Source organism: Vipera ursinii (genome assembly GCF_947247035.1).
Source record: "Vipera ursinii genome assembly, chromosome: 2".
Classification (NCBI taxonomy): Eukaryota; Metazoa; Chordata; class Lepidosauria; order Squamata; family Viperidae; genus Vipera; species Vipera ursinii.
This window is the reverse complement of record NC_139513.1, coordinates 193,301,074-193,323,506: the sequence shown is the minus strand read 5'-3', so window position 1 is coordinate 193,323,506 and position 22,433 is coordinate 193,301,074. Positions and strand designations below refer to the sequence as shown.

Here is a 22,433-nt window from a genome sequence, read left to right as displayed (position 1 = left end):
CGTCTCTCCGTTCAACCACGCGACATTGCACTTTGTATATGTGGCAATGATTTAGTACTGCATAAAGTCTTAGCCTGGTATCCTCAGATATCCTGGAATTACAGAATGGCTACAATTCCCATATACTGTATATCCAAATTATTTCATTAACCTGTGTGAGGAACATAGTACACTCAGAGCTAAGATAAATGTTTGGATTCAACAACCCTCACCTCAGCTTTGAACTTACTAGATAGTCCTCAGGCCAAACGGTAGCCATACGTTTCAGTTTTCTTTACTCTCTTTACTCTGTTTCCACTTCAGAAACAAGCCATATAGCAGGGATGTCCAACCTTCTCAATTTTAAGACTTCTGGGACTTCTGTGCAATGATTTGATAATTTAAAACTGCTGTAGAAATGCCAGATCTTACCAGAGGGGGAAAAACCCCTTCTTTATACATCTGAAACAACAACAGTTTAGTAAGTAATCACACAAAATACAACTCAGCACCTCCTTTTTTCCATTCTTATTTTGCTTATTACCTTCTTTGCTTATATTATCTTGCTGTCTTCTTTGCTAGGTAAAGAGAAGGGAATAGTTGATGTTATGGATGGGGTCTAAGCAGCAGCTCAGTAAATACCACAAGGTGGTGCTGCACCATAACCGGATTGGCTAGTTAGCTTCGGCGGGAGATTTAGATGAAGGGATTGGCCGAGACCATACCTGGCAAGGTATATAAGGGGTACAGGTAACCCCCTTTGTTCAGTACAGTCCTACCCACAATAAAGAGCTGTTTGCTGTACTCATCTGCCTGGTGTCTTCCATGCGGTCCTGAACCCACTACACAATAGTTGACTTCTCATAGGAAGAGTGAATTTAATCCAATGGCAGATCCCTGTCTTTATACTCAGAGAAAAATAGAGCATGGTTAACAGAAAAACAGAATAACAGATTTGAAAGGGACCTTGAAGGTCTTCTAGTCCAATCCACTGCTCAAGCAAGAGACCCTATACCATTTCAGGCAAATGGCTGTCCAGTCTCTTTTTAAAAGTCTCCGGTAATGGAGCACCCACAACTTCTGAAGCTGTTTCACTGGTTGATTGTTCTCACTGTCAAGAAATTTGTCCTTAGTTCTCTCCTTGATTAGTTTCCATTGTTTCCTATCTTGCCTTCTGATGCTTTGGAAAATAGTGTGGCCTCCTCTTCTTCGTGGCAGCCCCTCAGATATTGGAAGACTGCTAACACTCTAATGATCCTTCTTTTCATTAGACCAGACAAATCTAATTCCTGTAACAGTTCTTTATACATACATTTTAGCCTCCAGCCCTCCAATCATCTTTGTTGGTTACATCTCTGTTTGGATAAAAATGGATATCCAAATTGCTGGGCGGTTCCTTTACATAAATGAGTGGTGGCCATTGGGTCCTAGAAGGGTTGAATACCACTGAAAGGAGTAAATTGACAACTTCTTCTGAACTTCAACTTTTTTTTCCTGCAATGCAAGTTGGGGCAGCTACATCATGTGGCTGGTTTAGGTGAGGCATTATTTTGATTTCTTTCTTTGAACACCCCCTCATCTTAATTCCCCACTTAAATTTCATTTACAGGAATTTAAATGGGGAATTAAGATGGAAATCCATCTTAATTCCCCACTTAAATTCCTTTAAATGGAATTTAAGTGGGGAATTAAGATGAGGGGGTGTTCAAAGAAAGAAATCCATGCCCCCTGTAGAGAATAAATAATGAATTGAGATGGAAATCCATTTTAATTCATTATTTATCATCTCAAGAGGGCATGGATTTTCTTTATGGGGACCAGCTCCTCATATATTGCCCAATATAACTGCTGGATGTCTGGTAGTTGTCATATACAAATCATCCTGATGGTTACACAGCTAAAGATGATTACATTGGTCATTTTTCAGATATTCAGACAATGAGTTTTGATCTGAAGCTATTCTTGTCTTTCTCCTCTCTGGTTTGATTTGTAACAGTTGAAAAAAGGTAAAGGTTCCCCCGCACATGCGTGCTAGTCATTTCCAACTATAGGGGCCGGTGCTCATCTCTGTTTCAAAGCCGAAGAGCCAGCGCTTGTCCGAGGACGTTTCCGTGGTCATGTGGCTGGCATGACTAGATGCCAAAGGCTCACGGAACGCTGTTACCTTCCCACCGTAGTGGTCCCTATTTTTCTACTTGCATTTTTATCTGCTTTCGAACTGCTAGGTTGGCAGAAGTTGGGACAAGTAACAGGCACTTACTCTGCTACGCGGCACTCGGGATTCGACCTGCCAAACTGCCGACATTCTGATCGACAAGCTCAGCGTCCTAACCCACTGAGCCACCACGTCCCTCATAACAGTTGAACCTTCAAATAAATAATTTCTTCTCTGGGATGTTCTGCCACTTCTTCTTTATTCATTTTTCTGATCTGACAGTAATTCCATGAGAAGTTATAAAGAAAAAAAGAGTAAAAATAAGTTCACTGTCATAAATATGAGAAAGAGGCAATGTTTCCATAAATATACAACTTTTCCTATCCTACTTTATCTGTTCCAATCATAAAGATTGCCTAAAAATATTAATGGCAGCTTGAAAAGAAAGGAATACCCATTAAAGTATAGCTCTGTTTGTCAAAAAATTTGTTGTTGTTGCAGCGAAGTCGTGTCCAGCCCATCATGACCCCATAGACAATGTTCCTCCAGGCCTTCCTGTCCTCTACCATCTTCTGGAGTTCATTTAAGCTCACACCTACAGCTTCAGTGACTCCATCCAGCCACCTCATTCTCTGTCGTCCCCTTCTTCTATTGCCCTCAATCTTTCCCAGCATTAGGCTCTTCTCCAGTGAGTCCTTCCTTCTCATTAGGTGGCCAAAGTATTTGAGCTTCAACTTCATGATCTGGCCTTCTAAAGAGCAGTCGGGGTTAATCTCCTCTAAGACTGACCAGTTTGATCGCCTCACAGTCCAGGGGAGTCTTCTCCAGCACCATAGTTCAAAGGCCTCAATTCTTTGGCGCTCAGCCTTTCTTATGGTCCAACTTTCACTGCCATACATTGCAACTGGGAAGACCATAGCCTTGACTATACGCACTTTTGTTGACAGGGTGATGTCTCTGATTTTTAGTGTGCTATGTAGATTTGCCATTGCTTTCCTCCTGAGGAGCAAGCGTCTTTTAATTTCTTGGCTACAGTCCCCATCTGCAGTGATCTTGGGGCCCAGGAAAATATGTCAAAAAATACCATATTATAAACATTCCTATATTCTGACTTTCTTCTACTGTATAGGTTTAATTCAGAAGCAACTGAATTGATACCTGCTTGGTATCAACTTCCTTTGCAATCCTTAATAACATTTTGCATAGGAATGAATGCTTTTCCAGATTTCATTCCTTGGATATTTAGAAGTTAGTGTAGCAATGGAATGGGCATTTGAACTTGTGCATGGAATAAACATAGCATCAAGATGTGGCACTAATTTGTATCAGGTCTGTTTTGGCTGCTTATAGCAAAAGGAAGAGACAACTTGAAGTTCAGAAGTTGTCAAGATTTCAGATCATATATAGTTTGTCCCCATATTACTCCACTAAACTTTTAAAGAAGAAGATACATAGGTGTTCAATGTAAAGATAGTAAGGTTCTGCAATGGTCCATGAAAGTTCCAGTGGGTAAGATATTAGCATTTGGTGGGCTCCAGATTTGTCAAAGCCCATTAAAGACAGTAATCGACTGATCACAGCACCCATTTACAAGCCGTAGTAATATCACAAGTTTCAATAGCATCACACCGCTGACGTGAATTATGTCATTTGTGCCATTCCTACTAAGCAACTGATGTAAATTCACATTATTGCCGCAACAGCCTGTCAATTGTCCTTCTCTTATGAGATGCCCATCCAAGTGATAGTTACTAATACTGTATCAGCCCCTGCAAGGTAGAACACGCTAAGAACACTCTGCCATTTAAATCATAAGTACATATACTGTAGCAGCTTTAACAGAATCTTACAAGTCTACATGTCTCTTCCCCTCCCACTGTTTATATTTGTGTGAAGTGAAAGGGGAGGATCTTATCTGAGATGTTTACTCATGTTCCTTCCTTGGTCCAACCTCAAGCCCCTTTTACCTGACCATAGCCTTGGTCTTCCCTCTTCTGTCCTTCAAGGCCATTCCCTTTTCCCTCTATGTGCCGTGCTTTGTTAGAGTCAGAGCAAGTCATGTGGGATACAGGTGGCACCCATTTTGGAAAAAAATCTCTATTAAGTTATACGTGACATTTAGTAAAGCTTTATTAAGCTTTATATGATAAATGAGTATCTTTCCATTTTCTTATTCTGCCCAGAACCTTCTACCCCAGCAAAAAACTAAAGCAACATTTTGCTTCTATAGTTTAAAAGTTTTCAAAAATGTTACACTACTATGCCCTTGCATAGATGGAAAATATCTGAAATGGGCAAATTTATAAATGTTCCATAAGAACATGGGGTGGCTTGCTTTTTTTTTGCCTTCTTGTATTTTGGAAGATAATATAAATAGTGCCATAAGATGAATAGTGCCATTTATAGGTGCTGCAGATATTAAGATGCCTGTTGATGCTTCATTTACCTCACAATCTATGCATTGGCTCTGAAAAGCTTACATGATAATAAGTTTGTTAGACTTGAAGTGAGTTTTGTTTCTTTACATCTCAATAAGCACTGGCTACATTTCCAGGAGGAGACTTGCAAAGACAACCAGTTTGGTCTAGTTGTTAAGTCACCAGACTAGAAACCAGGAGACTATAAATTCTAGTCCTGCCTTAGGCATGAAAGCCAGCTGGGCGACATTGGTCCAGTCACTCTCTCTCAACTCACCTCACCTCACAGGGTTGTTGTTGCGGGGAAAATAGGGAAAGTATTAGGTATGGTTGCAGGCTTGAATTATCTATAAGTATAATAAAGACAGGATGAAACATCTAATATAATCTAATCTAAATATCCAATCTGTTCTATGCAAGCATGAACGTCCACATGTATGGAATGGGAGGTTTTCTTGAAACAGAAACTATTTCAAGAGACCAAACATCTCATGCAGGGACAGGAATGCACTATCACCTTAACCTCACCAATAAACAGCAGTGTTACACATAGTGGTATACAGTATATAAATATAGCTTCTTTCCCTCCACACCTTTATTCTAAGTCTGCATTCAATATTCAAGCTGTGTCAGGTCATTAAGTTTGAGTACTTTCCCCAGGGGCAATGTTTGATCTGTAAAATACTTTGGCTTTGGCTTTAGGCTGTTTGAGCACTATAATTAAACTTTAGATTTTTATCAAAGCTAAAAGATGACAGCAAGAGATAAAAACACAACTCCTTCTGAACAATTCATAGTTGAACGGCTGTTGTGTCAACAGACTGTAAATGCTATTGAGAAATGACATGGAGAGCACCACGTTCCTTAGCCAGCCCTTCTGCCTTGTTTTCTTTGCAAAGGAAGAAAAAAAAAAGCAAGTGTAACAGCTAGTTGCACATGAAATTTGGTTTTAAAAACATGACTGGCCTCCCTGCTTTTCAGGTTTGTAGAATTCACATTTAGGCAGCCTTTAAGTTTAAAGTCCACAAGCCAAAGCTAGCAACAGCAAACAAAAAAAGGGTGTAGATTTGGCAAGCATACCCTGTGGTACAATTTGGGTTTAAAATCCCAATTAAGCCTTGGTAACCTGAATGGCCCATCATGTTTACAAAGCCATTAAATGCCATACATAACTCAGGATAAAACACATAACGTTCTGCCCTAGTGCCTTTGGACCTCTTGATTTGATTGCTTTATATTATTTCCCCAACCAGCCCTTTACGGCAAATCAACAGAAGTCACTTTTTTGCCTAGGAAAGCTCTAGGTTTGATTTTCAGCATCTTCCTGCAAAATGAGAAAACACCATTTCAGATAGACAATTGGTAACTAGGTGAACCAAGAGTCTGCTTGGCAATAAGGCTGCTTTCTCTTGCCTCATAATGGCCATTACCATGGTTCAAAATGCCCCCCCCCACCTATCTTGAACATGCTGGAAAGTTTTAGACATAGTGCAGTCTGTCCTAACTTATCTTGGGACAAACAGGAAACACTTCTTCTAAGTGGTGTTCATTAAGGAACTGTACAAAGCCTGGTGCTTCCTCCCTAGCAAAATTTGTTACAAGCTGCCCCTTTTCTATAAATCTTCCCAGAATATCTAGGTATATACAAATTCTCATGGCTTTTATAGCCTATTGACTGAAAAGAAAGGGAAGTCCTGCTTTGCCTTTGGCAAACACTTTCAGCAATGATGCCTGGACCAAGTATTTGCCCTTGACAAGTGAGGCATGCAAGGTGGAAGTTGCTCCTTCCAGAATCCCTCCAGGCCACTACTGGATGACTGCTCATTCTCACATCTCCTTGCCTCATGGGTGGCATAACATCCACACTGATGTACGGAAATATTTACTGGGAGGTTTTGCTGGCCCTTGAGTTTTTTTTACTTAACCTGTCAACTGGGGCCAGAGTTTTGGGCTAATCCTTGAGCTGCTTCACTTTTATGCATTTTAAGTATTTGGAGGCTGGTCTGTCAGGCTGCGCCCTCTGGTGGTGGGTTGGATGGCACTTTGATATGTTCTTGAGTGTAGACTGTAGTGTAGATTTCATTAAGGACATAAGAAATGTTGTGCAGGTTTGAATCAAAGTGTTTCAGTCCACATTACTTGGAAGGATCTCAGCTATGGGTCACTTGGCAAAGAAAAAAACAAGCTATGTTTTCTCAGGTCTCGTGCGTACATACATTTCCTCCTGCCAGTGGTTCTCCTAGCTTGCCATTTCTTTACAAAATTGAAGTCTGAGGTCAGGTTTTGTTACTGCTGTCCATTCCTGGCATATTTCACAATGACCAATCTAGAGTTCCACTTTCAGCATACTGCTTTTGTTTTCTGGTTCATTTCTGGTTCATTTAGCCTACCTGTCCCTACTCTGTTGACCTGTAGATGTCCTGGGGGAAGGGAAGTGTGTGCAAGATGGAGAAGACAATTCAGTCATTTCTGCTGCTAAGCAGTGTTAAGCAAGAATGTGGCATGAATCAATCAGAATCATTTACAATTCTGGCTTAGAGTCAGATGTAAAATACAAAACATGGGGTCAGAAAAGGACAATATGTTTTATTCTCAAGAATTGTATTCCTGCAAAATCAATGTCTTGGGTCCCTGATGCTGGAGGGGGTAATGATTAAAATAACCAAGAGCCTTGGTGGAGCAGTGCGCTAATGCCTCCTTAAGTAACACCAGCTGCCTGCAATTAGTGCAGGTTCGCATCCCACCAGGCTCAAGGTTGACTCAGCCTTCCATCCTTCCGAGGTAGGTAAAATGAGGACCCAGATTGTTGGGGGCAATAAGTTGACTTTGTAATAATGCCGCTTGGGGGTGTGTGTGTGAAAGCCCTAATAAGCAGGCATATACATAGAATGAAGGCTACTGCTAAGCTTGTAAGCCGCCCTGAGTCTTCGGAGAAGGGCGGGATATAAATGGAATTAAAATAAAAATAAAAATAAAAATTAATGGTGGAAAAGTGGTAGGGCCACTGATTCTCTTTCCAGTACTTCTGTTTATTGCTTTATAAAAACTTGTCTTTTGCTCCCCACACAGTAGACTGGCAGTGAAGATACAGAAGAGACATCTGACCATTCACCACAAATTGAGGAGACCATGAATATATCCCAGTGGTGGGTGTAATGTATTGGGATTTTTACTTGTACTGATTCACGTGTCTGTTTGAATGCTGCTTAAAGGTTGCTCAATGGTGTGTCTGTGTAACGGTCAATGACTAAGCCAGACTTGCTGTCTCCAAGAAGATCATTGGTTGATTTGGGGTGGGAATGGGTTCCTTTAAACCTAGTGGCCACCACCTAGTGGCCAACCATATAAGTAGCTGCGCAGCAGCCATTGTTTCAGTTCTGTTCCTGTTTGCCTCAATAAAGCATGTTCCTGTTTGCAACCTTCCATCTCGTCTATTGCCTGCAAAGAACTGGCTACACAACAGTGGATTCAAATATGTGAACAACCGGTTCTCTCTGTGGATGCCGCTTCCGGAAGTCCATTCTGGGCAACAAAAAATTAGCTACCGGTTCTGCCAAAGTGGTGCAAATTGGCTGAATCCCACCACTGATATAGCCTCATCTATAAATCAAAGAATACATGGAAGCATTCTATAAAGCTCACAACCATTCCATGTTATCCTTATTACTGTTAGGTGGAAAGTTATATTATGGTTGCTTGAAAACCTCTTGGAGGATCTATAAAGCTCACAAGCATTCCTTGTGAGCTTTATAGATCCACTGCAAGGTTTCCAAGCAACCATAGCATAACTTTCCACCTAACAGTAATAAGGATAACTCAACAAAATGTTGCAGAAGTAGAGTTTTCCTATCAGGATTCAGCTACCTCCTTTTCCTTGATATGCCATTAAGCTCTACTGTGCCTTTAGAGTTACACTTCTCTCAATAGCCAGCTCACTCCCTGCCCATTACAAATGATTTTGTTGTTGTTAGTTGCGAAGTCGTGTCTGACCCATCGCGACCCTATGGACAACATTCCTCCAGGCCTTCCTGTCCTCTACCATCTTCTGGAGTCCATTTAAGCTCACGCCTACTGCTTCAGTGACTCCATCCAGCCACCTCATTCTCTGTCATCCCCTTCTTCTATTGCCCTCAATCTTTCCCAGCATTAGGCTCTTCTCCAGTGACTCCTTCCTTCTCATTAGGTGGCCAAAGTATTTGAGTTTAAGCTTCAGGATCTGGCCTTCTAAAGAGCAGTCAGGGTTGATCTTCTCTAGGACTGACCGGTTTGATCGCCTTGCAGCCCAAGGGACTCGCAGGAGTCTTCTCCAGCACCACAGTTCAAAGGCCTCAATTCTTTGGCGCTCAGCCTTTCTTATGGTCCAACTTTCACTGCCATACGTTGCAACTGGGAAGACCATAGCCTTAACTATACACACTTTTGTTGACAGGGTGATGTCTCTGCTTTTTAGTGTGCTGTCTAGATTTTCTATGGCTTTCCTCCCGAGGAGCAAGCGTCTTTTAATTTCTTGGCTACAGTCCCCATCTGCAGTGATCTTGGAGCCCAGGAAAATAAAATCTGTCACTACCTCCATTTCTTCCCCATCTATTTGCCAGGAATTGAGAGGGCCAGATGCCATGATCTTGGTTTTCTCAATGTTAAGTTTCAACCCAAGTTTTGCACTCTCTTTCTTCACCAGCAACAAGAGGCTCTTTCGTTCTTCTTCACTTTCTGCCATTAGAGTGGTATCAACTGCATATCTTAGGTTGTTGATATTTCTTCCAGCAATCTTAATTCCAACTTTTGATTCCTCTAACCCTTATCTTTTGGCTTCCTACTTTAGCATTCCAATCCCCCATGATGATAAGGACATCATTTTTTGATGTTAGTTCTATAAGGTGCTGTAGGGCTTCATAGAACCAGTCAATTTCATCCTCTTCAGCACCGGTGGTTGGGGCATAGACTTGGACTACTGTCATATTGAATGGTTTGCCTTGGATTCGAACTGAGATCATTCTGTCATTTTGAGGGTTGTATCCCAGTATTGCTTTTCCTACTCTTTTATTGACTATGAAGGCTACTCCATTTTTTCTGAGGGATTCTTGCCCACAGTAGTATACCTGATGGTTATCTGAATTAAATTCACCCATTCCTGTCCATTTTAGTTCGCTGATACCTAAGATGTCAATGTTCAGTCTTGTCATCTCTTGTTTGACCACGTCCAGCTTTCCTTGATTCATGGATCTTACATTCCAGGTTCCTATGGAGAAAAAATCTTTACAGCATCGGACTTTCCTTTCACCACCAGACACATCCACAGCTGAGCGTCCTTTCGGCTTTGGCCTAGTCGCTTCATTCTTTCTGGCACTACTAGTACTAGCCCTCTGCTCTTCCCCAGTAGCATATTGGACACCTTCCGACCTGAGGGGCTCATCTTCCAGCATCATATCGTTTGGCCTTTTGGTACTGTCCATAGGGTTTTCATGGCAAAGATACTGGAGTGGGTTGCCATTTCCTTCTCCAGTGGATCACGTTTTGTCAGAACTCTCTGCTATGACCTTTCCGTCTTGGGTGGCCCTGCACGGCATAGCTCATAGCTTCATTGAATTACGCAAGCCCCTTCACCACGACAAGGCAGTAATCCATGAAGGGGTTACAAATGATAGTTCTCACTTGTTTGCTTGCGGGAAGAGAAGGAGGTCTGTGATGCTTTTAAATACTACTTTTGCAAACTTCACATCTCTCTAAACCTCCTGATGCCTGCCTCTTGTCTCATTTATAGCCCCACTTGGAGAATAATCACCATTAAGGACCAGATGGCCAATGGTATTCCAGTTTGGCAGGAAAGTAAACAATAGCCTGTAATAATTAATTTACCTATCACCACAAAGTATCATCTGAAGGAAAGCAAGAGAAGAGGAAAACACAGGTTTGGCTGAGATATCTGAACAAATGATGTCGGTCCATCATGTAGTAATATTCCATTTTGCATAATATCATCTCAGCAGAAAGAAGCCAGAGCCTGTCATACTGGAGAAAACAGGATTGATTCACTTCCTGAGCCAGATTACACAATCGGCCAAAGCCAATATTAAAACACCAATGCAGTAAAAGTGCTATACTCAATTTGCCAGCAAATTTGGAAAACACAACAGTAGCCACAGGATTGGAAAAGATCAGTTTACATTCCAATTTCAAAGAAAGGCAGTGCCAAAGAAAGTTCAAACTATCGCACCATTGCACTCATTTCACATGCTAGTAAAGTTATGCTTAAAATCCTACAAGCTAGATTTCAACAGTATGTAGATCGAGAACTACCAGAAGTACAGGCAGGATTTCAAAGAGGCAGAGGAACTAGGGATCAAATTGCCAACATACGCTGGATCATGGAGAAAGCTAAGGAGTTCCAGAAAAACATCTACTTCTGCTTCATTGACTATGCTAAAGCATTTGATTGTGTGGATCACAACAAACTGTGGCAAGTTCTTAGAGAGATGGGAGTACCAGACCATCTTATTTGTCTCTTGAGAAACCTACATGTGGGTCAAGAAGCAACAGTGAGAACTGGACACAGAACCACTGATTGGTTCAAAATTGGGAAAGGAGTCTGGCAAGGCTGTATACTATCACCCTGCCTATTTAACTTATATGCAGAGCACATCATGAGAAAGGCAGGGCTAGATGAATCAAAAGTTGGAATTAAGATTGCAGGGAGAAATATCAACAACCTAAGATATGCAGATGATACCACTCTAATGGCAGAAAGTGAAGAGGAACTAAAGAGCCTCTTGATGCGGGTGAAGAAGGAGAGTGCAAAAGTTGGGTTGAAACTTTACATTAAGAAAACCAAGATCATGGCATCTGGCCCTCTCAATTCCTGGCAAATAGATGGGGAAGAAATGTAAGTAGTGACAGATTTTATTTTCCTGGGCTCCAAGATCACCGCAGACGGGGACTGCAGCCAAGAAATTAAAAGATGCTTGCTCCTGGGGAGGACAGCCATGGCAAATCTAGACAGCACACTAAAAATCAGAGACATAACCCTGCCAACAAAAGTGTGTATAGTCAAGGCTATGGTCTTCCTAGTTGCAATGTATGGCAGTGAAAGTTGGACCATAAGAAAGGCTGAGCGCCAAAGAATTGAGGCCTTTGAACTATAGTGCTGGAGAAGACTCCTGCGAGTCCCTTGGACTGCAAGGCGATTAAACTGGTCAGTCCTAGAGGAGATCAACCTTAACTGCTCTTTAGAAGGCCAGATTCTGAAGTTGAAACTCAAATACTTTGGCCACCTAATGAGAAGGAAGGACTCACTGGAGAAGAGCCTAATGCTGGGAAAGATTGAGGGCAATAGAAGAAGGGGACGACAGAGAATGAGGTGGCTGGATGGAGTCACTGAAGCAGTAGGCGTGAGCTTAAATGGACTCCAGAAGATCGTAGAAGACAGAAAGGCCAGGAGGAACATTGTCCATGGGGTAGTGATGGGTTGGACACGACTTCGCAACTAACAACAACAACAACAATATTAAAACACATAACAACAGGTTTCACACAATGGCTCTCTTTTTTGGAGGGGGTAAGGGGAAAGTTCATAACTGACTGCAAAGTTTCAATCAATTAGAATAAACTTGGAAGGGACCTTGGAGGTCTTCTAGTCCAACCCCCTGCTCATGCAGGAGACCCTATACCATTTCAAATAAGTGGCTGTCCAGTTGTTTCTTAAAAACCTCCACTGATGAAGCACCCACAACTTCTGAAGGCAAGCTATTCCACTAGTTAATTGTTCTCAGTTAGGAAGTTTCTCCTTAATCCTCAAGGTTGCTTCTCTCTTTATTTAGATTCCATCCATTGCTTCTCGTCTTGCCTTCATGTGCTTTGGTAAATAGTTTGCTCCCTTCATCTTTGTGACAGTCCCTCAAATACTTAAATACTGTCAGCTGTAAGCATCACATCCTAGATGGTGGACTTAGACTTACCTAGGAATAGCTTAAATATTAGGTAAAGGTAAAGGTTCCCCTGCACATGCGTGCTAGTCGTTTCCGACTCTAGGGGCCGGTGCTCATCTCCGTTTCAAAGCCGAAGAGCCAGCGCTTGTCCGAGGACGTCTCTGTGGTCATGTGGCCGGCATGACTAGACGCCAAAGGCGCACAGAACACTGTTACCTTCCCACCGTTGTGGTCCCTATTTTTCTACTTGCATTTTTACGTGCTTTCGAACTGCTAGGTTGGCAGAAGCTGGGACGAATAACAGGCGCTCACTCTGTTACGCGGCACTCGGGATTCAACCCGCCAAACTGCCGACCTTCTGATCTGCAAGCTCAGCGTCCTAACCCACTGAGCCACCGCATCCCTTCGCTTAAATATTAGCTAGATCCAGTTTTCCATCAGGGACGTGGCCACAGCTTCTCCTGGCTGGTGTGACTCACCCTTTTGTCCATTGGAAGATTCAAGAGGAGCCCAGAGGCTTGGCTTCCTGGCTCCTGTTCAAAGCAGAAGAGTGGAACATCCCAAAGCAGCTGAACTAAATTCCTGCAGGTCTGGAAGAGCCGATCACACCCTTTGTTACAGCAAAAGCCGCGACACCTACTATACAAATCCTCCCCCCACCCAAGAAAGCCACTTTGTGATTCCAATTCCGGCCTACTGGCTGTCTAGATCTCTGCACGTAGATACAAATCATTATGGGATAACCAGAGATCGACTTATACCGAGTTTAAGATAAATGGTAGGCGAATATGACATGATTTCCTTTTAATTATTTTGAGTCTAGGAAGTTTTGATTATGGAAACATTCTGCCTTTTTCTCAGAATTTTGTGGGGCTTCAAAAGTGGAGCACATAAAATTTGCCCCATTTGTACCGTTGGTATATGTAAGAAAGGAACACCTGTTAGGAAAATGAGACAACTCTCAAAGCGTGTGAAGCAAAAATCTTATTCCCAAGTGCTCTTGAGTATAAGAAGTGTGGAAGTGTGAAGGAACATGCACATTACCTTATGCACAAGAAGGAAAATTCTACTCACACCCAACCAGAATCTTGCACTACACATTTGTTGTTGTTAGCTGCGAAGTCGTGTCCGACCCATCGCGACCCCATGGACAACGTTCCTCCAGGCCTTCCTGTCCTCTACCATCTTCTGGAGTCCATTTAAGCTCATGCCTACTGCTTCAGTGACTCCATTCAGCCACCTCATTCTCTATCGTCCCGTTCTTCTATTGCCCTCAATCTTTCCCAGCATTAGGCTCTTCTCCAGTGAGTCCTTCCTTCTCATTAGGTGGCCAAAGTATTTGAGTTTTAGCTTCAGGATCTGGCCTTCTGAAGAGCAGTCAGGATTGATCTCCTCTAGGACTGACCGGTTTGATCGCCTTGCAGTCCAAGGGACTCGCAGGAGTCTTCTCCAGCACCATAGTTCAAAGGCTTCAATTCTTTGGCACTCAGCCTTTCTTATGGTCCAACTTTCACTGCCATACATTGCAACTGGGAAGTCCATAGCCTTGACTATACGCACTTTTGTTGGCATGGTGATGTCTCTACACTACACTACACTACACTGCACTACACTTTCAACCCACCATAAAAGGAACCACTACTGAGGTACCTCTAAAGATTCACAAATACTTAAAGGCTACCCTCTAAGGAACAATGAGTTCCTTAGTTCCCAACAGGGAAGCCTTCAGCAAAAATAATAAACTAATCTGGTGGCACCTTGAACAAAATAAAATGTTTGAGTTTTATCTATGTGGCTGCTGTTAATGGGGTAAAGGGAATAGTAAAAGGAGAGATCCAAGGGAAGTAAAATATAAAACTATAGGAAGTGAAATTAAGGAAATAGGTAATTAACTAAGCAGTTGTTGCATGTGATACACACCCATTCTTGGACTGGTGAGCTTGTATTTCATAGTTAAAATACCTCACATCGGAGGCTAGCATCATTTAGTTTGACTGCCATAATGTGCTCTGAATTGAGATACCTTTTGCAATAACCCAGAAGCTGCAAATTGTACAAAGTGCAAAGACAACATGCTTGATGGAATAGACTACAGGCAAGAATAAAATGATATAAGTCATTGCTTCGATAGCAGAGAGCTTCCAGATCCAATTTGAGGGATTGTCTATCACCAACCTTTTATGATCTAGGATTGGGTTACATCAGTCAATTCCTTGCTAGGGTTGAATCTGTCCATCCAGCATGGTCAATGAGAGAGGCCTTGTTGCTGGTTCTCTATCCCTTTAAAATGTACAGGATGTGGTCCTTTTCTATTTTTTTTAAATATATGTTATTGATTTTTTTAAAAAACATAAATCACTTAATAATTGGTGAATAGTGTGTTGTCTGGGTTACATTTGTAAAACAATCACTAACAATTGATTTCTATAATCCATAATCCACATAATAGTTTTAGTTGATTTCCTCTTTCCCCAAAATATCCTCTTTCGGAGGTATTTTGCTTCTTGGTGATCTTTGCCAGGAAATTAAATGTAGAATAGAAAAGAGAAGATCAAATTCCTCGCCCAGTTTCAAGCACGCTGTTCACAGTTGTGCTGGTTAGGGCTTTTGGACTTCGGTTGCAAGTAGCTTGGGCTGGTCGATGCAATACAGCCAGCCTTTCTTCTCTAGGGTTAGAAGGCTTTCCCCAAGTTGAATGGAACGGCCGCCACCGTTCCAGAATCACTGGAGCCCCCTTCTTTCTTCGTCGCCTCTCTGGGGTGACTTAGACCCATTTAGGGTCCCCTGGCAGGGCAAAATTAGCTGCGGGGGTGCGGAGAATCTGCAAGCCCGTGACCAGTCACTACTGCGCAAAACCGGAAGTGCAGGATGCGATCCTTTTCTAGATTGGTTCCCCCTTAATAGAATATCTTCCAGTCCCTCCCCCTAGAGATATGCATAGCTCCTGCCAGCATTTTTAAAACAGGCAAAAGCATTTTCAGGTCAGCAAGCACTTGGCTCTTACTTGATTTACTGTATGGGTGCCTCTGATGATATTTATAAATTGTTTATTGATGCTTCACATTAACATCACCAACATATATCTCCATTCATCACCGTTTCAAAAACAGATGAAAGAAAACAGGCTTATGCTGGAAATATATGTGATATCCTACTGATGCTATTAATCTAATGGTTTTATTGAGTATTCACAATATACAATAAATTTATATTTAATTGATATTTTGATTTGACTTTTCTGTATCCTACCTAGAGCCACAAAGATGTGGTAAGTCTATAAATACTTAAATAAATATAATAATAGCAATAATAAATAATTGCCACATGAGACCTGAAACTACATACAGTCCTTGCTTAGCAACCAAAATTGGGACCAGCAATTTAGTCATTAACCAAAACAATCACTGACTGAAACCATGCCTGTGCTTAGTATCTTATTTTAGCTTTCCTTTGCTTTACAGACATGTGAAGGTAAAAAGTGCACAACTTGGTCAAAAAGTTACTTTTTCATTACTGTTGCAACTTTGAACTGTTTTCGCATGAGGCAGTTGTTAAATGACTATCTTTAGAAGCCTTATATAATAGGAATTCAGGCTAAGGCACACATCATCTATTGTTTACTTGAGAAACATTTGATTTATATTCCTGTAGAGGCAAAAATTACCAGTAAAGAATATTGGCAGCAGTTGAAAATTATTTAGCAAGATCTGGTCTTGCCTTGCCATATTTCCTTTCTGATACTTTAATCCATCATGGGTTGATAATAACAGATAATAACATATTTCTGGGTGTTAGTGAAACTAAACTCTTCCATAACTTTGAGTAGGAGTATTATTATTGTAATGTCACAATACAATATTCGAAAGATATTCTCATTCCAAGCCATCATCTTATTTATGAGATCATTAATGATTAAAAACAAAAGGTAACACCTTCCATTCTAAATGTATGCTCGTATCATTGTCCAAGCTTTTAGCCTCATATAACCTAATGCAGGGGTCGGCAACCTAAAAAAGAAAAAGAGCCACTGGGAACCGGTTCCATCACAAATTAAAAAAAGAGGGAGCCGCGTGCGTGTGTCCATGCACGCGCATGCGCAAAAAGGTTTTTTTGCGCATGCGCGGACGCACGCGGCTGCCATTTTTTAAAAAATGAGATGGAACCGGTTCCCGGTTGCCCGACGGCGACGGCCCGTCTGCAAAGCTGCCGCTTTCGGCAGCTTTGCAGACGGGCCGTGGCAGCTTCCTCAAAGAGCGGCGCCCCTGCCCATTCCGAAAGGTGCGCACGCACCTCTCCGAACGACCGGAGGTGCGCGCGTACCTCCGCACGAATGGGCAGCGGTGCCGCTCTTTGAGGAAGCTGCCACGGCCCGTCTGCGAAGCTGCCGCTTTCGGCAGCTTCGCAGACGGGCCGTGGCAGCTTCCTCAAAAAGAGCGGCGCCCCTGCCCATTCCGAGAGGTGCGCGCGCACCTCTCCGAACGACCGGAGTTGCGCGCGCACCTCCGTGCGAAGGGGCAGCGGCGCCGCTCTTTGAGGAAGCTGCCGAAAGCGGCAGCTTCCTCAAAGAGCGGCACCGCTGCCCATTCGCGCGGAGGTACGCGCGCACCTCCGGTCGTTCGGAGAGGTGCGCGCGCACCTCTCGGAATGGGCAGGGGCGCCGCTCTTTGAGGAAGCTGCCGCGCCCCGTCTGCGAAGCTGCCGAAAGCGGCAGCTTCGCAGACGGGCCGCAGCAGCTTCCTCAAAGAGCGGCACCGCTGCCCATTTGCGCGGAGGTACGCGCGCACCTCTCCAAAGGTTTGGGGAGGTGCGCGTGCACCTCTGCCCATTCGGGGAGGTGCGCGTGCACCTCTCCAAACGGGCGGTGCCACTCTCCATTTGGAGAGGTGCGCGCGCACCACTGCCCGTTGGAAGAGGTGCGCGCGCACCGGGCAGCTGGGAGCAGCAAGAGACGGCTCAAAGAGCCGCATGCGGCTCCGGAGCCGCAGGTTGCCGACCTGTGACCTAATGGAACAAGTTTCGTCCAGAGCAGGCTTCTTCAGCATGATTCCTTTTAGAGATATTTGGACTCTAACTTCCATAGTTTATAGTCAGCATGATTAATTAAAATGATAATCCAGCTAAACTGGGCTGAAAGTGTGGGAAATAAAATCCCACACAGTTTGAGGGCATCAGACTATGCTAGAGCAGGGGTCTCCAAACTTGGCAGCTTTAAGATTTGTTGACTTTAACTTCCAGGAAGCCAACTGTGCTAGCTGAGGAATTCTGTGCGTTGAAGTCCACAAGTCTTAAAGTTGCCAAGTTTGGGAGCCCTGTGTTAGAGGGCTTTAGCAATGAAGCAGAGCAACTGCACCCAAATCTTGACTTTAAAAGGATGCTAAGGATAAAATAAAAGGGACGCGGTGGCTCAGTGGGTTAGGACGCTGAGCTTGTCGATCAGAAGGTCGGCAGTTTGGCTGGTCGAATCCCGAGTGCCGCGTAGCAGAGTGAGCGTCTGTTACTCGTCCCAGCTTCTGCCAACCTAGCAGTTCGAAAGCACGTAAAAATGCAAGTAGAAAAATAGGGACCACTACGGTGGGAAGGTAACAGCGTTCCGTGCGCCCTTGGCGTCTAGTCATGCCGGCCACATGACCATGGAGACGTCCTCAGACAAGCGCTGGCTCTTCGGCTTTGAAACGGAGATGAGCACCGGCCCCTAGAGTTGGAAACGACTAGCACGCGTGTGCGGGGGAACCTTTACCTTTACCTAAGGATAAAATACTGAATCTATATGCCAGCCTACATGGCAGTGGGAACAGGACGAGAATCATCTGGGTTCAAAGTAAAAGTCAAAGAGTGATTTTGGAGCATCCGTGGCTTTTCAGCTTAAACAGTTTGGCAAGCCAATGAATGGAAGAATCCCCAAGCCATTGTAACTTCCTCTTAGGAAGGAAGAAACACAAAAGTTATAAGTAGAAAGCATGGACCGAATAAAAAGGTTTAAGTAGGCCTTAGGATACTTCATGTCCTCAAGTGGAGGAAAAGTACTCCAAGAGTGAGCAATAGGCCCACTCCTCATGTGATGGATCATCTGACAGATCAAAATGGTTGTGCAACCAGGCTGTGTCCCTTCCCTGTGTAGTCTATTATTCATTTCTTCACATCCTTGCAGTGCCCCACAAGATATCAGAAACGCAACTCTCCTTACAGAGATTCTGTTTCAGTCTTTCTTCCGTGCCGTCTCTCCACGCCTCATCACTTCAGTTACTCTCACTGAAGTGTGTGCAACTGCTTCTCTGCCTACCTGAAACCATGCTTGGAATGAATGGATGCACCACAGGCTATCATAGAGCAATGATAAATAATTGAGGGATGTTCCCATGACTATTTAATGAAAGGTGTTTTGTTTCCAGAGGCAAGAAAAATGTAGCTTAGTGGAGCAGGAAATATTTCATTCAGTATTTTGGAGGAAATGAGAAGATGTGGTTCCTTGGCAGACTATAATATAAGAAATGGAAATAGGTGATTAGAAACATCTAACTTGTTTTCACTGTTAAAGCACTGATATCTTATGGTTCATGCAAAACAAAAACATCAAGAAAGCTCTTGCTCTGTTCCTTATTAATCATGGTACAAATAGAAAATCATAAATTGCAATAAAGTAACCAATCTGCTTTCCCCACCTGTCCCTACGGAACAGAATCCATGGCAGTATTAATTGGGATCCTGGCATCCATTGCAAGCAACAGAGAAATGAAAGGAGGTTAAAGAAAGACAGCTTACATCATAATATGATGGCATTAAAAATAAAAAAGAATGGAATTCTCAATGGTAAATGATGGAAAACAACCTAGTATCAATTCTCAAAACTCCTTGTATTATTTTTAAGAGGGCGTATTCCAAACATTGTACAAAATAAAGTGCTGCCCCAAAATATATTATGATGTATAGAATAGAACAGAACAGAACAGAACAGAACAGAACAGAACAGAATAGAATAGAATAGAATAATAGAATACTTTATTGTCACTTTAAATCAGAGGTGTCAAACTCAATTTCATTGAGGGCCGCATCAGTATTGCGGTTGCCCTCAAGGGGCCGGGTGGGTATGGCCAGGGTGGGCGTGGCTAGAGTGCGTATGGCCTACTGGGTGGGCATGGCTAGAGTGCATATGGCCTACTAGGTGGGCGTGGCTAGAGTGAGTATGGCCTACTGGGTGGGCGTGGCCAGCTCTACATCGTTCGCATCAAGGGTGCCTATGGGGTCCTGGGCAGGAGTGGGACAGAACTGAGGGTCTCTGGCAGGAGGAGGGTCTCTGGGCCAGGGCCAAGGCAGTGGGGGCCATTCCGTCACTGTTTCCAGGATGGCTTCGCGGGCCACATGAAACCACTTTGCGGGCCGAATCCGGCCCCCGGGCCTTGTGTTTGACATGTCTGCTTTAAATGTAGACTAATCAGCATACATTAAAATGAAATTTCATTGCATTCAGCTCTCAAAAAAATACCATTATGTATATACTCACATATATGACACAGAAAAAGATCACATTCTTCCTCCTCATTTGCTACCATATTCCAAATAAAGTGCAGTGGTGTAATATCTCAAAGACACATTCTGCATCTTCATTAATGACTATGAAGCCAATCAAGAAAGATGTTCAATCCTGTATTTCATTATGTATCCTCCTGAGGGTCCATTTAAAGGAAAGGCAAAGAAAAACTCATCCATGCAGATTTCAAGGAATTCTATGGAGGTAGTTTGCCCACCAAGCCATTTGAAAGCATGTAGATGCGAGTAGATTAATAGGTACCACTTGGTTGGGAAGGTAACAGAGTTCCATGTGCCTTTCACATATAGCCATGCTGGCCACATGACCACAGAAATTGTCTTTGGACAACACTGGCTCCTCGGCCAAGAAATGAAGATGAGCACTGTGCCTTACAGTCAGACACAACTGATAGGGAAATCTTTACCTTTTTTAACCTTTAAAACCTTCAACCTTTATCATTGCCCTCTTCCAGAATATCCTTATTTTCCAGTCTTACCCAAAGTCATGGAATTCTCCAGTGGGTTCCAATCCAAATATTCATCAGGCTCAATCCTGCTTTACAAAGTCAGTGTTGGCCTTTCCAGGTAGACCAGACAGGAAAATGACCAGATGAGCTAATTCTACAGTATTTTATCTTGCAATAATATAGTCTTGCAAGTCTAACAGTACAAATCTCTCACTGCCTCTTTTACAGCCTGATAAGTTAGGGAGGTCTTTTTCTGAGTTTCTTTCTCTTCCCATTATACAGCTGTGGGCTATGCCTTTCTTATCTGATCATTCTTTAGGTAGAAATTCTGGGGAAACTGACTGTCCCAGGAATAGCTCAGTGGTATGAGGGGCTTTATAGGTGACAACCAGCACCTTGAATTCCATCTGGAAGCACACTAGGAGCAGGTGCAGCACGTGAATAGTGGACTGTATACCAGGGTGCATCCATAAGTTACCCAGCCACCATGTTTTGGACTTTCTGGATGTTCTCCAAGGGCAGTCCCACGTAGCACATTGCAGTAATCTATTTGGGAGTTGACTAAGGCCTCTCAGTCCACGCAAGAACACAACTGGCATGCAAGCTTAAGTTGGCAAAAGCCTTCCCAACCACAGCTACCACTTGCTCCTCCAACGTGAGCCACAAATGCAAGCAAACAAATAAATCTGAAAAAGATGGTCCTTTTCTTAGAGAATTTCTCCAAAGGGCCTGCCTTCAACCACTGGTTAAGCCGTGTCCTCTCCCAAATCTGAGATGTATCAATGCTTCTAACTCTTTTTTGCTCAGAAGCATGACAAATGTACGCCACACAGGCTTAGCAGCGTTGCCACACGGTAATTAATTCCCACATGGCAGCTTCGAAGAGAAGAAAAACCCTTAAGAAGCTGTGATTAAATTGGGTCATCAACAAATTCTGTCCTGATAAGCCGAGACTGTGAACAACGCACAAAACATAGAAAGAAAGACTTTTTTCTTTTCCACACTCTTGTGACTGCCCTCTTCTCTCTGTGTCCCACCACAGAGTTCAGAAAAGAGGCTCCAACTGTGTGCTTGGGTGCCTGTGGCACAGAATACAGCCTTGTCTGCCTTTCAGGCAGCAGGTGCACTCAAGCTGGACTTGCTGGGATCTGGTTACAGCTTCTCCTCTGCCCAAGTATTTACCCTGCTCCCAATGGGGAAAAAAGGATTTAAAAGTTTTTTCCCTTCCAGGTATAACTCGGATACGTAGCTGGTCCTTTCTCCTAAAACCAAAGAAGAAGCTACTACAAATTGTGCGCGCGTACACACACACACACACACACGCGCACAGAAACACACACACACGCACACCGTTGCTGGATGAGTTTCGCCGACCTTCTGTCTGCAGACGCACCTAGGAACTCTCCTTTCCTATTAAGCTGGGTAACTCGCGGTGCGTCTCCCTCCCCGACCTCCCTTCGGGATCTGAAATTGTCCTAGGTTGGACCCACCTCTTCTGTTGCAACAGGTTGGTTTCGTCAAGTTTTCTGGCCCAGGATTTCTCCCCGCGTATTCTGCGAAGGAGCGCAGCCCAGAGTCCCGGGAAAAAGCCGCGCTCTCCGGGCAGCAGCATCCCCATCGCCGGGCTGGCTCAGTCTCCGCAGCGCATCCCCGAAGGGACGGTTCTAGTCGTCGGCGTCTTCCTCCTCCTCTTTCTCTCCTTCGTCCTCGTCGTCCTCCTCCCCTCTGCCCGGCTGCTGGAGGCCAGCTCCAGTCTGGTCCGGAGACGGATGAGTCGGCCGCCGACAGAGTCCGAAGCGGTGGGGTGGAGGGGGTGGCGGTTGCAACATCTGGCTGCTGAGCGAGGCCGGTAGCTGGCGGAGTCCCAGGAACAGGATCGGAGGGACAACCTGTCGGGGAGGAACGGAGAGGAGGAGGAGAAAGGCAGGCAGACCCGCCCCGGCACGGCAGAAGGTTTTTTTTTTTGTTG

The 22,433-nt window shown here is 43.7% G+C and overlaps 1 protein-coding gene across 1 annotated transcript in view; it reads right to left on the bottom strand.

Annotated features, from left to right (window-relative positions):
* The window catches only part of LOC310634452 (transient receptor potential cation channel subfamily V member 6-like), a gene marked incomplete at its 5' end in the record, with an annotated part of 106,712 nt that extends 84,630 nt beyond the window's left edge, over positions 1-22,082 (bottom strand). Inside the window, one exon of the mRNA XM_083352848.1 lies at positions 21,955-22,082. Coding sequence (XP_083208974.1) covers positions 21,955-22,082 — 128 coding nt within the window. The remainder of the gene's footprint in view (positions 1-21,954) is intronic.
* Between the last annotated feature and the right edge of the window lie 351 nt (positions 22,083-22,433).